Genomic DNA, 17,372 nt, shown 5'->3' on the forward strand with positions numbered 1-17,372 from the left:
TGAGACAGAGTCTCGCTTGTTGCCCAGGCTAGAGTGAGTGCCGTGGCGTCAGCCTAGCTCACAGCAACCTCAAACTCCTGGGCTCAAGCAATCCTGCTGCCTCAGCCTCCCGAGTAGCTGGGACTACAGGCATGCGCCACCATGCCCGGCTAATTTTCTATATATATTAGTTGGCCAATTAATTTGTTTCTATTTATAGTAGAGACGGGGTCTCGCTCTTGCTCAGGCTGGTTTCGAACTCCTGACCTCGAGCAATCCGCCCGCCTCAGCCTCCCAGAGTGCTAGGATTACAGGCGTGAGCCACCGCGCCCGGCTTGAACCCTAACTTTTGAACCCAATGTTGAACCCTAACTTTTCTCTGTTTTCCATTCTGGACCTGTTATGATTCCTAAAGGGATTATCTGCTCCCTTAAAGAGTCAAATTAGTCCTTTAGTCAAAACAACCCAATATTTTTAAATTATAGACCTAATCCCCCTTGTTACCATGGGATGCTATTAAATCCTTTTAGGAACTAATCTTTTTCTTCGTCTTCTTTTTTTTTTTTTTAGAGACAGACTTTTGCTCTGTCACCCAGGCCAGAATGCAATGGCATCATCACAGCTCACTGCAACCTTGAATTCCTGGGCTCAAGTGATCCTCCCACCTCAACCTCTCAAGTAGCTAGGACTACAGGCATGCACCATCACACTCAGCTAATTTTCCAACAAAATTTTGTGGAGATGGAGTCTTGTTATGTTGCCCAGGCTGGTCTCAAACTCATGTCCTCAAGTGATCCTCCTGCCTAGGCCTCCCAAAGTACTGGAGTTACAGGAATGAGCCACCTTGCCAGGCCTCTTTTTTTTTTTCTCTTAATAATAGCACCTATATGGAGGATCCACTGTGTGCCAGGCACAGTGCTAGATGCTTTAAACAAATGAGATGTGCTATAAGCTCATAGCTCCAAAATGTATATATGTTGAGGTCTTAATCCCAAGTACCTTAGAATGTGTGTGTATTTGGAAATGGAGTTTTTAAAGAGGCAGTTAAGGTAAAATGAGATCATATGACCCTTAATGCAATATGACTGGTGTCCTAAGAAGAGGAGATTAGGATATAGACACAGAAGGGCAACCATGTGAAAGATGGCCACCTATAAGCCAAAGGAGAGAGGCCTTGGTAGAAACCAAACCTGCCAATACCTTGATCTTGGACTTCTAGCCAACAGAACAGTGAGAAAATAAATTTCTGTTGTTTAAGCCACCTAGACTTTGGTACTTTGTTATGGCAGCCTTTGTTACAGCAAAGTAATACAAGGTGTTAGATAGATACTTTAAAGCACATTGGCTCTGATCCTGTCAGCAACTCTGCAAAGTAAAATTTGAACAAGGGTCTCCCTAACTCCTTTCCTCGTGCTTTTTGAACAATCCGTCCTATTTAATATTTAAAAAATTGCATGGCTGCCATCTAGGATAGCTAAAATAACTTAATGATTTGAGTTCTATTTAAGAGTTTAATCTTACTTGGTTTTAGCTATTCAGCTTTAATAACATATGAGGACTTCTGTGTTTTTCATATTCATTAAGATTATTTTATAAAATACAGTAAATGGTAATGTAATTTATACTTTATCTACTTGCCAAATTCTCACACGTACCTAGATTTGAGATTAGGGTTTTTTAGACTTTTATCCTTTTTGCCCTCCTGACGATAATAATCACAATGTCATAAAAGATGTTCATTTTGTTGAACAAAGAGACGAATGTCAAGTACTTTGTAAGGGTGGTTGATTGCCTTATTTAATCCTTAAAACCCTAGGAGACATGTTATCCTTTTTTTATAGTATAATATAAATGTGGAAATTGAGTCTCAGTGAAACCATGTAGATTTTCTAGAGATAACAAGTGCTGGACTGTGAATCTTACATAGTTCAGGTGGAAGTGGCTCCAGACCATTTACATTTTTTACCTCTTGCTAAACCACACTTCAGTCTTCTACTTTCTTGTGTTTGCAAATAATATCTCTGTCTTTCTTCACCTTCTTAACCACTTCGGTACAGCGCTCACCGGCCGCGAAACCTTGCCCACAGCCGGCACTCATAGTTCGCCTGATAGTTTGCGCTGTGCATTGATGGCGAATCTGTTTTGTTCTTGTGTGATGAGGGAAGTTTTAAAGCACTGAAAGCTTGTTTTACTTTACAGGCAGCTTTACTTGTAATGTAAATCAGAATAGGTAACATATACATATATGTTTTTTTTTTTTTGTTTTTGTTTTTTTTTTTTTTTTTGAGACAGAGTCTCACTTTTGTTGCCCAGGCTAGAGTGAGTGCCGTGGCGTCAGCCTAGCTCACAGCAACCTCAAACTCCTGGACTCAAGCGATCCTCCTGCCTCAGCCTCCCGAGTAGCTGGGACTACAGGCATGTGCCACCATGCCCGGCTAATTTTTTGTATATATATTTTTAGTTGGTCAATTAATTTCTTTCTATTTTTAGTAGAGACGGGGTCTCGCTCAGGATGGTTTTGAACTCCCAACCTCGAGCAATCCGCCCGCCTCGGCCTCCCAGAGTGCTGGGATTACAGGCGTGAGCCACCGCGCCCGGCCTACATATATGTTTTTATTACATTATTTTTAAATGTTCACAATTTTATTTTGATAAATGAAAAATTAGAAAAGTCATATCATGGCTGTCAGCTAAAGTCGACGCTCAGCTATGCGCCTTCATATCACGGCTGTCGGCTAAAGTCAATGTTTGCTGTGCGCATTCATCTGTGACTATCAACTATAGTCGACGCTCATACAGAAGTGGTTAATCTAAATGGGAGGAATTGTGTAATCATTTGTTAGGCCTCTTGTTTGTTTCTCACATTCTCTCTCAAAGGAGCTCAAGTTCTGCAGTTGAATAGAGTTCATTCTTCAGCTCCACACTAACAACCTAAGAGGCCCTTTACTTGTTGATTGCCATTCCATAAGTCAAAGGACAACTGACGGTCAGCTTTGAAGACAGACCTAAATTTTTTCTAGAAGTGACTTAACGTTTCAATGAATATTCCCTACTATATGTAAAATAAACCTATGGGTACATGGTAGCAGTTCTTAAACCTTTTGGTCTCAGAGTCCCTTTTATAGTTCTAAAAATTATTGAGGAGCCCAAAGAGCTTGTGTTTATGTGTGTTGCATATTTTGATATTTACCATGTGAGAATTTAAATTTTAAAAATATTCAGTAAAAATTAAATATGTTAATACAACATTTATGAAAAGTATTTCAGAAAGGAGTGGCATTGTTTTACATTTTAGCAAAGCTCTTTAAATCTGGCTTAAGAGAAGGCAACTGGTTCTCATATCTGCTTCTGCATCTAATCTGTTGTGATATGCTTTTTAGTGGAAATACCTTGTATATAAAGAAAATTCAGCCTCCTAGAGGTATATATTTGGAAAAAGAATTTTTCAGATAATTGAGGATATTCTATTTGATGCTACACCAAAGCTTGGTAAGTGGGAGTTTCTTAAAGGTGGTTGCAGTGTGGAATCAAAAATATCAATGATCTTTTTTTAATTAACAAATTTTATTTTATTTTATTTTATTTTTATCTTTCAGTTATTTAATTAGGTTCTTTGTAAAAATTTAGAATACCAATCTGTGAGGATAAATTCCATTTGTCAGGGCAAACAGAGATCGTAGATAGCCCTGGAGCTGAGGAATTGCCTTGATTTTTGGTAAAATTTGGGAGTCCACAGCTTTCTGATCCACTTTGCGCTGTTCTGTAATCTCGTATTTCTCCTTTTCTGTGTCGAAGATCTCACCCTCCTGGTGTCTGGGCTTCCGCAGCTTCTTCTTCTTGAAGTAAGCATCGGTGAGATGCTTAGGAATTTTCACATTGCTGATATCAATTTTTGTGGTGGTGGCGATGACAAATTTCTGGTGTGTCCTTTGCAGAGGAACTCGATTAAGGGTCAGAGGTCCAGTCACAAGTAACAAGCCACTGCCGAGTTGCTTCAGGAAAACCACCCTCTTGCCTCTGTGGCGTCCGGTGAGGATGATGAGGATGGTCCCGGGAGTGATGCTAGCTCGCAGTCTTCTCACGTGTTAGCTAAACGTTTTTTTGCCGTGGCTCAACAGCTTTCGAGGAACATCTTCTGTTGGATAGTACCTAGGCATTTTGCGAAGTTTAACCACCCGAGTGCCACCATTGTCACCACCAACTGGTTTTGTAACAGTGGCGAGGACCTTCTCCTTTTTCTTTTCAACCTTGGATTTAGCCACTGAGTATTTCCTCTTGTACATGGCCTTCCTAGAGTACATGGCAGATCGGGAATATCGGCCGATTCCTCTGACGAGAACAGGATTTCGGCTGCAGTGTGGCTTCCCCTTCTTAACCTTTTTAGCCTTGAGGTTAGCCTTTTTCACTTTGCCACCGGCATCAGCCTTCTTGGCATCAGCCTTCTTGGCTTCAGCCTTCTTGGCTTCAGGTTTCTTCTCTTTAGTATCCGGCTTCTTCTCAACTTTTTCACCCGCCATCTTGCAAGATGGGAAAGAGAACTAAGAACTCAGCTTCCGGTTTCCAAATTTTATTTTTTATAGCAGTTTTAGGTTCACTGCAAAATTGAGTGGAAAGTACAGAGTTCCTATATACTTCCTGTTCCCATATATGCACAACCTCACCTGCTATGAACATCTCATACCACAGTAATATGTTTGTTACAGTTGATGAACCTGCCTTGACATGTCATTATCACTCAAGTTTCATAGTTTACATTAGAGTTCACTCTTGGTCGTTCTGTGGGTTTTGACAAATGTATAATACCATATATCTACTATTATTGTACAGAACAGTTTACATTAAAAATTCTTTATTTTGCCTATTTATCCCTCCCTGTCTTCAACCCATGGAAACCGGTGATCTTTTTCCTGTTCAATGATCTTTTTATTCTCTGTTACACTAAGATCCACTGGTGAATCATGCACTTTGAATGGATCTTTTATTCATGTATAATCTTGTACCATCAGGTGTTGATCATTTGGAAGATACTGGTTTACTTAGTTATGTAGACTTTCTAAATGTTGACACATTTCATTACTTAATATCAAAAAATCACATTTTTAACATCACCACTGGTCTCATTAGGGCAAATCTAAGTATTGGAAAGCTCAAACTCACAGAGGTAGAAAGAAATTTTCTAAAATTTTAATTTCTGTTTCATTTTGAGTAAGATAAAATACTTGATTTTTATCATTAGCTATAATCAGTTATTTCCTCAGACTTAGAGAAAATAACTGCTAAATACTTAAGTCTCAGTATTTTTTTGTCATTCTTTTAAATAAAAATGCTGTTCTCTGAAAACCACAGCTACTTCAGCTTACAATTCAATCACAAAACTACCTTTCCTTGAGAAAATCATACTTTGCTATGTAGCAGAAGTACTTTTTATATACTTCCCATTTTATCACATATTATTAAAATGTCCACTCAAGGGTCAGATTTAATTAAATTATGATTTGTGTCATCAAGGATATTCTTAACAGGAAAGTGGCAAAATTTTTTACTGCAAGTACACTTAGATGCTATTACCTTGATTCATGCTAAGGTGCCTAACGGTTTTACCACCATTGTGTTTACACCATCAGTGCAAATGTCAGCACAGTGAAAATGGCAAATAACAATTCTGTTTTTGATGTTTTTCAGAGCCCCCAAAAGGATCACCAGGACCTTCAGAGGTCAATGGACACCTTTAAGAACCACTGGTGGTAACCATTAGTCTGATTTTTTTTTTATAAAAATGAATCCAAGAATTGTGTTAAGGGAGAACACTTAGTCTTTTCTGCTGAGGTTTTCTTCAGCATAGAGGGAGATCTCTTTGCCCCTGCACTTATCTTGGTACTTTTGGGAGAGAAACATAGGTATGTCTAGTAGTTCAATTCTATCTTTCATCTTCTATTTCTTTGAGAGCCAGCTTGCCTGCATAGAGTGTACTTTACTGCTCCTCTGATGTTGGCACTACAGGGGCCTGTCTTGTTTTTTTCAGTATTGCCAGTGACTGAGTGGTGAAGTTTGCTAATTCTTTAATTTTCAGCAGTGTTTGTAGCTTTCAGTGTACAAGTCTTTCCTTCTTTGGTTAAATAGCTTCCTACTTATTTTATTCTTTTGGATGCCATTGTACTTGGGATTGTTTTCTTAATATCCTTTTTGTATTTTTCATTGCTGATTTTTGTATGTGGACCTTGTACCCTGCAACTTTGCCCAGTTTATTAATATTAACTCTGGTGGCCTTCTTGTGGAATCTTTGGGAATTTCTATATATAGTATTATGCCATTTGCAAATATAGTTTTACTTTGCTAGTTTTGATGCCTTTTCTTTTTCTTACCTAATTGTTCTGGCTGGAACTTTTAGTACAATGTTGGAACAGTGATGGAATTATGCTTCCTGTCTTGTGCCTGATCTTAGGGGAAAACATTCAGTACATTAGCTGTGAGGTTTTTATAAATGTCATTTAGCAGGTTGAGCAAGTTCCCTTCTATTCCTAGTTTTCTGAATGTTTTTATCATGAAAGGGTGTTGGATTTTGTCAATATTTTTCTGCATCAATTGAGATGACTGTGTTTTTCCCCTTTGTTCTACTAAGGTGATATATTGATTTTGTTATGTTGAACCATCCTTGCATTTATGGGACAAATATCATTCGACTCTAATGTATAATCCTTTTAATACATTGTTAGATTCGGTTTGCTAGTTTTTTGTTGGAGATTTTTGCATCTATATTCATAAGGGATATTGGTTTATAGTTTTCTTCTGGTATGTTTGTCTAGATTTGGTATCAAGGTAATCAAGGTATCAAGGTAATGCCTCATAGAATGAGTTAGGAAATGTTCCTTCTTGGTTGATTTTTTTTTTTTTTAATAATACGCTTCAGTTTAGAGCTCCTAAGATTCCCAGAAATTTCTTTCCTGATCTCTTAGCAAAGAAATAGGACAGAACAACATGTTCTGAGAGGCCATGTCTCTATCAACTTTTTGAAGCAGCAGCTGTAGCAGGAGAGAACAAGGAATAGAAGAAAAAGAGAGAGCAGGCTTGGAAGCATCGTAAAAGTTCCATATAAAAGAGGTGGCATTTTAACTAGTTCTTAAGAAATTTTTTTAAAAAGTGATTAATGGTACTTTTTTTTTTTTTTTTTAACAGAAATGGGCAAGGTCTTTGAGTAGTTGGGAAGTAATAGATCTAGGTACTTCTGGACAGAAAGTCCATCTTTTCCCATGATGAGAAGAAAAAGGGTTAGGATGGACGGGGGTGTATGTGTGTTAGGAGGGAAGGTAGGAGTGGTGATAGTGCTACAGGAACAGGGCAGGAAGCTGAGTTCTTTCTATTTATAATAGAAATCTTCCAAGACTTAATCTCAGATCTCTAACTCATTTTCCTCTTAAGACTTTGTGAAGTTGTTGGCTATTTATATCCAGAGAGTCTATTAAATTGTGTTCTATCCTTTACTGCAAACCCACTAATAAATAAATCTGTATGGTCATACAACAGCAGAATAGACTAAAATGTTTATATTTATCAAATTTTTATATGCATTATTTCTGTGGAAGTTGTTAGTCTCTCTGAGCTTCCATACACAATACTTGCAAGGATTAAGAACAATATCACTTCTGTGAAGCATTTTTCAAAGGATATAATGGAAAACTTTTTTGCTGTAAACACTTAATGAAAATACATACTGATACTATTTCAATTATAGACTGAATTCCTTATATAAAACAAAATTTAGTTATTTAGTTTTCCTATGTATTATAGATTTGGAGAAATATATTTGCACACATATAGCTAACAAAGGACCTGTATCTATCTAGGACCTATATGAAACTACAAATCAACAAAAAAGACAAAAACCATTTAGGAAAATAGGCAAGATACTTGAACAGAAATTTCACGAGATTATAGCCAAATGGCAACAAATACGTGAAAAGACATTTAACCTCATTAGTTATCAGGGGAAAACACAGTGGGATATGAATACACACCTACCAAAAAGACTAACATTCAGGACTGACAAATCAAGTGCTGGTGAGGATATAGAACGACAGGAACTCTCAGACTCTTATGTGTATGCAAACTGATTGAATTGCTTTGAAAAGCTATTCAGCATTATCTACTAAAGCTGCAGGTACATATAAACCCTATGACCCAGCAATTCCAGTCCTAGGTATATTCCCAATGAAAGGCATGTAATTTTCACCAAAGGCCATGTACAAGATAGTTCACACCAGCATTGTTACGTATAACCAAATACTAGAAACCCAGATATGAAATTGATGAACAAATCGATGTGATCACGATGGAATACTATACAGCAATGAAAATAAATCAATGACTACTTATAACATTGTGGATGAATCTCATAAACATTAAGTGAAAGAACCCAGCTGCAAAAGAAGCATGATTGTGCTATACGAAGTTCTAAATTAGGCAATGCTAATCTGTGATGTTAGAAGTCAGATAGTTTTACCTTTGGGGATAAGGAGGGAAGAATGATTGGGGACATCAGTGGGTACTTCTGAAGTGCTGGTAATATTCTAGTCTTTGACATAAGTGGAGGTTAGAGAGCTTTGTACTTTGTAATAAATTGACAAAAAAACTGTATATAATTATGGTGTACAACATGTTTAATATATGTATACATTGTAGAATGGAATACATGTAGAAATCAAGCTAATTAACATATCACTTATTTTTTTGTAGCGAGAACACTTAAAATTTCAGCAATTTAAAAAATACAATATATTGTTATTAACTATAGTCACTATGATGTACAGTAGAGCTCTTAGAGAACCATTCGTCTTAACTGAAGTTTTGTATCTTTTGATCAACATATCCCAGTCCACCCAGCCTCTGATAACCACCATTATACCTTTTGCTTGTAGTTGTTCAACTTTTTTAGATTCCACATATTATAAATGAAATTATGCAATATTTGTCTCTCTGTGCCTGGCTTATTTCAATTAACATAATGTCCTCCAGGTTCATCCATGTTGCCACACGTGACAGGATTTCCTTCTTTTTAAAGGCTAAATTGTATTCCAGTATATACATATATACCACATTTTCTTTATCCATTCATCTGATGATGGACGCTTAGGTTGATTCCATATTTTGGCTATGGTGAATAGTGCTGTATTGAACATTGGAGTAGAGATATCTCTTCAACATATTAATTTTGGATCTTTTGTGTAAATACCCAGAAGTGGGATTGCTGGATCATATGATAGTTGTTTTTAATTTTTTTAGTAACCTTCATACTGTTTTCCATAATGGCTGCACTAATTTACATTCCTACCAACAGTGTGCAAGGGTTCCCTTTTCTCCACAGCCTCACCAACACTTGATATCTTTCATCTATTCCATGACAGCCATTCTAACGGGTGAAGGGGTCTTTGTTGTGGTTTTGTCTTTCTCTGACATTAAGTATTTTCTCATGTATCTCTTGGCCATTTGTATGTCTTCTTTTGAAAAATGTCTATTCAGATTTTTTGCCTACTTGTTAGAAGTGTTATTTGTTTTCTTACTATTGTTTCAGTTTCATATATATTTTTGGATATTTACCCCTTATCAGTTATATGGTTTGCAATATTTTATCCCATTCTGTAGGTTCTCTTCACTCTGTTGAGGTAAAAGGTTAGATTGTTTTTTTTTTTTTTTTTTTTTTTTAATTATTTTTTTTTTATTTTGGCATATTATGGGGGTACAGATTTTAAGGTTTCAATAAATGCCCATTTCCCCCCCTCCCCCCAAAAGTCTGAGTCTCCATCATGACCATCCCCCAGATGGTGCACATCTCACTCACTATGTATGTATATACCCGCCCCCCTCCCCCCTCCCACCTGCCTAATACCCTATTACTGTAGCACCTATGTGTCCACTTAGGTGCTACTCAGTTAATACCAGTTTGCTGGAGAATATATCTGGTGCTTGTTTTTCCATTCTTGGGATACTTCACTTAGTAGTATGGGTTCTAGCTCTAACCAGGAAAATATAAGGTGTGCTATATCACCATTGTTTCTTAGAGCTGAATAGTACTCCATGGTGTACATATACCACATTTTATTAATCCATTCTTGGATTGATGGGCACTTGGGCTGTTTCCACAGCCTTGCAATTATGAATTGTGCTGCTATAAACATTCGAGTGCAGGTGTCTTTTTTGTAGAGTGTCACTGGATCATTTGGGTAGATGCCCAGCAATGGGATTGCTGGATCAAATGGTAGATTCACTTGTATCGCTTTAAGGTATCTCCATATTGCTTTCCACAGAGGTTGAACTAGTTTGCAGTCCCACCAGCAGTGTAGGAGTGTTCCTCTCTCTCCGCAACCACGCCAGCATTTATTGTTTGGAGATTTTTTGATAAAGGCCATTCTCACTGGGGTTAAGTGATATCTCATTGTGGTTTTGATTTGCATTTCCCTGATGATTAGAGATGTTGAGCATTTCTTCATATGTTTGTTGGCCATTCTTCTGTCTTCTTTAGAAAAATTTCTGTTCAAGTCCTTTGCCCACTTTTTGGACCCACACCTTTCACCTCTCACAAAAACCAACTCACGCTGGATAACAGACTTAAACCTAAGATATGAAACTATTAGAACTCTAGAGGAAAAAGTTGGAAACACTCTCCTAGACATCGGCCTGGGCAAAGAGTTTATGAAGAAGTCCCCAAAGGCAATCACAGCAGCAACAAAAATAAATAAATGGGACATGATCAAACTACAAAGCTTCTGCACAGCCAAAGAAATAGTCATGAAAGTAAACAGACAACCTACAGAATGGGAGAAAATTTTTGCATCCTATGCATCCGATAAGGGACTGATAACTAGAATATACTTAGAACTCACGAAAATTAGGAAGAAAAAATCAAATAACCCCATTAAAAAGTGGGCAAAGGACTTGAATAGATTGTTTATATTAGATCTTTCTTTTTCAACATAGGCATATATTGCTGCAAACTTCCCTCTTATAACTGCTTTTCCTACATCCTGTAAGTTTTGGTATGTTGTTTTTATCTCAAGATATTTCTAAATTTCCCTTTTAATTTCTTCTTTGCCTATGGGTTATTCAGATGTGTGTTGTTTAATTTTCACATATTTGTGAATTTTCAAAATTCCTTCTATTACTGATTTCTGGTTTCATAACATTTTGGTCTGAAAGGTACTTGATATGATTTTAATCTCTTAAAGACTTATTTTTTTGGCCCAGTATCTATCCTGCAATATGTTCTGAGTATGCTTGAGAAGAATGTGTACTCTGGTGCTCTTGGGTGGAATGAATCTGTATATTTCTCTTGGGTCCATGTGGTCAACATGTAGTTCAAGTCAAATATTTCCTTATTGATTTTCTGTCTAGATGATCTGTCCATTGTTGAAAGTGGGATATTGAAGTCTCCTTTAATTTTCTTGCTCTTTATTTCTTCCTGCAAATCAGAAAAAAACCTTATTTCTTTATACAGTTGACCCTTGAACAACATGGGTTTGAACTGCGTGGGTCCATGTATACATGGATTTTTTAAAATAAATACCGTAGGCCGTTCATGTCATTGAGTTTCTCGTCTGCACCCAAATGTGAATTGAAAATACAAGACCGTGATATGCAAAACCCATGTATACAAAGGCCCGATTTTTTGTTTTCTGTGGGGTTCCACAGGGCTAACTGCTGGACTTGAGTATGCATGGATTTTTGGTATCTGCAGGGGGGTCCTGGAACCAAGCCTGGAGGATGCTAAGGAAGGGGCAACTGTATTTATAGGTGGTCTGATGTTGGGTGCATGTATATTTACAATTGCTATATCCTCTTGCAGAACTGACCCCTTTGTCATTATATAGTCACCTTTTTGTCTCTCTTCACAGTTTTTGACTTATCTGGTTTCCATTTGCATGAAATCTTTTTCTATCCCTTCGCCCTTTCAACCTATGTGTGTCATTAAAGGTGAATTGAGTCTCTTGTAGGCAGCATGTAGTTGGCTTTCCTTTATCCATTCAGCAGTTCTGTATCTTTTGAAGTGAGAATTTAATCCATTTGCATGCAAGGTAATTATTGCTAGATAAGGACTACTGTCATTTTGAGATAGGGAATCAGCAGGCCCTGCTCCATAAGGAGTCACAAGGCCCAAACCAAGGTCTCTGATAAAACAGGAGACAGAGAAACCACCAAAACCAGTTAGAGTCCAGATGGCAGCAAACCACCACCTCAGGTTACCCTCACTACTCATTGTACACTAGTTATAAGCAGTAGCATACTAAAAGAAACTCCTACCAGCACCACGACAGTTTACAAATGCCATGGCAACTCCCAGAAGTTAACTCCATATGATTTAAAAAGAGGAGTAACCCTCATCTCCCAAATTCCCCAACCTTTTCCCAGAAATCTCATGAATAATCCTCCCTCTGTTTAACATAAAATTAAATAAAAAAATATAAAATAAGAAACAGACATAGTGCTACTCTCTGTTGCTGTGAGAGACAGCCGCTGCTGTGCCTCTGGAGCAAACCTGCCTTCTTCTGTTTGTCACGTCAATAAATTTGCCTTTGCTTTACCCTGTCCCGCTTGCTCTTGAATTCTTTCCTGTGCAAGGCCAAGAACTCAGTTGGCTTTCAGACCAGACTCCAGTTTTGGTGTCCACTTTCCTAAGTCAACTTTAATTCTTTTTTTTTTTTTAATTTTACTTTCTTTTTTTTTTTTTTTTTTGGAAATCCCCACAAAGATGAACAACTTTAATTCTTTCCTGGTGGTTCTGTAGACCCTTTCTTCCTCTCTTGCTGTGTTCCTTGTGACTAGATGATTATCTGCAGTGGTATGCTTTGGTTCCTTACTTTTTATCTTTTGTGCATCTACTATTGGTTTTTACTTTGTGGTTACCATGAGGCTTATGTAAAACATAACAGGATATTTTAAGCTGGTAGCTTAACTTTCATTGCATTAAAAAACTGTACACTTTTACGCCAGACCCCTCATTTTATGTTTTTGATGTCACAATTTACTTTTTATATAGTATATCCCTTAATAAATTATTGTAGTTACCATTATTTTTAATAGTTTTGTCTTTTAATCTTCATACCAAAGATATATTATTTACCCACCACCATTATAGTATTCTGAATTTGACCAGGTGTTAATACTTTTACCAGTGACTTTTATTTTCATGTTTTCCTGGTACTAATTAGCATACTTTTCTTTCAGCTTGAAGAACTCCCTTTAATATTTCTTACATGGCAGGTTTAGTGGTGATGAACTCCTACAGCTTTTGTCTGTCTGCAAAAGTCTTTCTTTCTCCTTCATTTCTGAACTACAGCTTTGCCAGGTAAGGTATTCTGCTTAGCAGTTGTTCTCCTTCAGCACTTTGAATATATTATCCCACTTTCTCCTGGCCTGTAAGGACATCTGCTGATATATAGTGCATTGGAGTTCCCTTATATGTGATATCCTTCCTTTCTCTTAATGGCTTTTAGGATCCCTCCTTTTTCTTTTTTTTTTTTAATGAAAGAGTGGTGGGTTGTGAGGAGGGGTGTTCAGTTGCACTGTTTTTGTTGAGACAGTCTCCCTCTGTTGCTGTGGGTACAGTGCAATGGTGTCATTGTAGCTTACGGCAACCTCCAACTCCTGGGCTCAGGAGATCCTTTGATCGTTTTGCCTCAGCCTCTCAGGTAGCTGGGACTATAGGCACGTGCTGCAACACCCAGCTAGGTTTCTTTTTCCTTTCTTTTTGTTAGAGACGAGGTCTCACTCTTGCTCAGGCTAGTCTCAAACTCCTGAGCTCAAGCAATTTTCCTGCCTCAGTCTCCCCAAAGTGCTGGGATTACAGGTGTGAGCCACTGCACCCGGCCAGGATCCTTTGATTTTTTTCCTTTTTTTAGAGACAGTGTCTTGCTTTGTCACCTAGGCTGGAGTGCAGTGGCACAATCATAGTTCACTACAACCTTAAACTTGGGCTCAAGCAATCCTGCCTCAGCCTCCTGAGTAACTGGGACTACAGATGTGTGCCACCACATCTGGCTAATATATAATTTTTTTCTTGAGGACAGGGTTGTGTTGTTCAGGCTGATCTTGAACTCTTGGCCTCAAGACATCTCCCCACCTGAGCCTTCCAGAGTGCTGGGGTTACACATGTGGGCCAACACACCCAGCCTCTCTTTTTTGAGTTTTATTACCCCTTGGTATAGTCTTATTGTGATTGAATCTGATTTCAGACTTCTGATGTTTCTATACCTGGATATAGTTTTCAGCTATTATTTTAAAGCTTTCTACTTTTCTTTTCCTTCTTTAATTCTTAGAATTTTGCTCTCTTGATGCTGTCTCATGAGTTCCACAGGCTTTATTCATTCCTTTTCATTTTTATCTTAATTTTCAAACAACCTGTCTTCGGGTTCACAGATTCTTCTGCTTGATAATTTCTGCTGTTGACACGCTCTATTACATTTTTTGTTTACTTTATTGCATTCTTCAGCTACAGAATTTTTTAATGATTTCAATCTCTTAAATTTATTTTGTTCTTGTTTTTCTGATTTCACTGTTTCTCTGTTTTTTCTTGATTTGCTGAGCTTCCTTAAAATGACTGTTTTGAATTGTTATATAGTTTGTTGATCTCCATTTCTTTGGGATGAGCTACTGGGAAATTGTTCTTTTGGTGCCAATACGTCTCCTTGGTTTTTCACGTTTCTTGTTGCCTTATGTTGATGTCTGTGCATTTGGTGCAGCATTTAACTCTTCCAGACTGGTTTTGGTGTGGCAGAGGAATGTGATGGCACTGACTGGGTAGGGTCTAGTGGTTCTGGCACCAGTGAGCAGTGTAGTCTTCATGCAGCTAGCAGCTGAGGTCATTATTGAAGATTTCAGGGATCACACTGTCAGTGTCTGCCATGCTGGCTATGGCTGTAGGGCCATCTTGATCTTTTTCTCCCACTGGGGAAGTTATGGCTGAGGGGAATCTTTCTTTGCACTGGGCCCAGTTCAGGTGGCAATGGCACTGGTGTCCGAGTGACACCCGTGGAGCAGCATGTGTGGAGAGACCATGGTTTTAGGGTGGTAATGGCACCAGGCCCAGGGCACAGACACCTACATGACAAATTCATAATGGTATGTGAGGTGTGGGTACTTTTAAAACAACTAGGGCACCAGGGATGAGAGCACGTGCTTGTACATGTGTACAGCTACAGTGGTTTTGGGCTGAGCTAGTGTCAGGAGAGTAAACACAAGAGACCTTTGCTTGGGGGCCCAGGGTGCGAGCACCTTCACTATGGCAGTGGCTTTAGTGTCCTTGGTATGGGTGTGACAACCCAGCCTTAGGAGGCAGGGTCTGGAGCATGGGTTCTCAATGACAACTGAGCTAGTGTTTAGCGTGCAGACATAAACAGAGCGACCTTGGCTCCAGGTGCACACTAGCTTACTATGGCAATGGTTGTTGGTTACCTTAGTGGCAAAAGATGCTTTTATTCTCTGTGGAGCAGGCCAGGTGCCTGATAATGATAGTCTCTGGCTTTTTCTTTTTTCTTAGCCATCTCCTGGTGTCTCAAGAATTCTGATTTCACAAGCAATCATTTCTGTGTGGATGCTCTGTTGTGTTATGCTCTACTCTACTGTGTTGCTGCAGATCTTAAATGGGCCCTTGAGCCCTCTCAGGGCTATTTTGGTTTGGGGGTAGCTATCTATATTTGTTTCTTTTGGGTAGGGAGCGGACAAAGGCATGGTATCACTTGCCAACATTTCTGTATACTTCTGACTTAAGCAGTTTTTGGTATGTATAACATACTTCTTAAAAAAGTCATTAGCCAAAATCTAGGAGGGCCTTTTTTCCTTCTGGGACAAATATGATGTTTAAACATCCACTCTCACAGATCAAAAGTAAGGCATAGAGCCACACCTAAAGTTGGTAGAGCAGTAAACGCTGCCCAGAGTGAAGCCACAGCAAGGGAGGAATAATTCTTAACAAATAATACTGTAAGAGTATTTTCTTTTTTCTTAGAATCAGAAAATTGTCTTAAAAGACTCTTTGAAAGCATTTACACTATGCCAGGCATTGTCCTAAGTACTTTACAGGAAGTATCAAAGATAACCCTAGGCAGTAAGTACTACTATCATACCCATTTTACAGATGACGTGGAGGATAAGAATAACTTACCCAAAGTCATATAGCTAGTTAGTAGTACAAAAAATTTTAAACCCAAGCAGTCTGACTTCTGAGCCTGCCTATATAGGAGGGTACTTTTAAAATTTTTAACTTTTTACTTTTTTCCTTAAGACCCCTTTACCTTGATTACCTTATAGTAACAACAAGTATTTAATTCTCAGATATAAATTATATCTAGTTGTAAGGAAGAAAATGATTGTTGAAAATACCATACTATACATTAGTGCATTTGTAGCTGATTTATCTAGGGAATGGTAGATTTGTTTGCACCATGAGTATAACTATTCTTAAAATTCTGCCCAATAGAATACAGCAGCTTAAAATGAAAATCATCTGATTAGTGGTTCTCAAATTTTGGTGTACATCAGAATTACCTGGGAGGCTTGTTTAAAACATAGATTGCAGCCATGTGTGGTGGGTGATGCCTATAATCCTAGCACTCTGGGAGGCTGAGGTGGGAGGATCACTTGAGGTCAGGATTTCAAGACCAGCTTAAGCAAAGAGCAAGGGCCTGTATCTACAAAAAAATAGAAAATTAGTCATGTGTGGTGGCACATGCCTGTAGTACCCAGCTACTTGGGGGACTGAGGCTGAGGCAGAAAGGATCACTTGGGCCCAAGAGTTTGAGGTTGCAGTGAGCTACAACGATGTCACTGCACTTCAAGCCAGGGTGACAGAGCAAGACTATCTCAAAAAGTCAAAAACCACATAGATTTGTAATGAAAGCAGTGGGTGCACACAACCTAAAGTTAGGGCCAAGTTAGTAACATATAACTCACCCATTAGCCCACATCTCTTTTCAAACTAATCTAAACATATGTGTTTCATAAAATTTCTTCCATACTCTTATGTGTTACATACACATTTCTGGATAATTGTTGACATCCATATTCCTCATAGATTGCTAGGCTCCATCCCAGAGTTGCTGACTCAACAGGTCTGCGTTGGGGCCCAGGAATAAGCATTTCTAACAAGTTCCCAGACAGTGTTGCTGCTTGTCCAAACAATCATACTTGGAATACCACAGCTTTACAGCACCTGCAATTCTTCTTTTTATTTGGGGCTTTTTCTATTTCTCTTGACATTAATGAAATAAAGCAAAACCACACATTTGCAACTCTTAGATGGCAAACAAATTTTATTCTAAAAATAGATCTTGGTAACAAATACCAAAAGCTTATCATTATAATAAAAAGGGGAAATAAGTAACAGGAGTTTGCTTTATTTTTTCCTGAAA

At 38.2% G+C, this 17,372-nt stretch overlaps 1 protein-coding gene across 1 annotated transcript; it reads right to left on the bottom strand.

The window, feature by feature from the left end:
• Positions 1-3,588: 3,588 nt before the first annotated feature.
• Positions 3,589-4,539, bottom strand: LOC105874567 (large ribosomal subunit protein eL6). The gene is given in 1 exon segment (XM_020286667.2): positions 3,589-4,539. A coding segment is annotated over 1 exon segment (894 nt). The 5' UTR covers positions 4,497-4,539; the 3' UTR covers positions 3,589-3,602.
• Positions 4,540-17,372: the final 12,833 nt, after the last annotated feature.

The sequence above is a fragment of the Microcebus murinus genome, chromosome 4 (genome assembly GCF_040939455.1).
Source record: "Microcebus murinus isolate Inina chromosome 4, M.murinus_Inina_mat1.0, whole genome shotgun sequence".
In the NCBI taxonomy this organism is placed as follows: Eukaryota; Metazoa; Chordata; class Mammalia; order Primates; family Cheirogaleidae; genus Microcebus; species Microcebus murinus.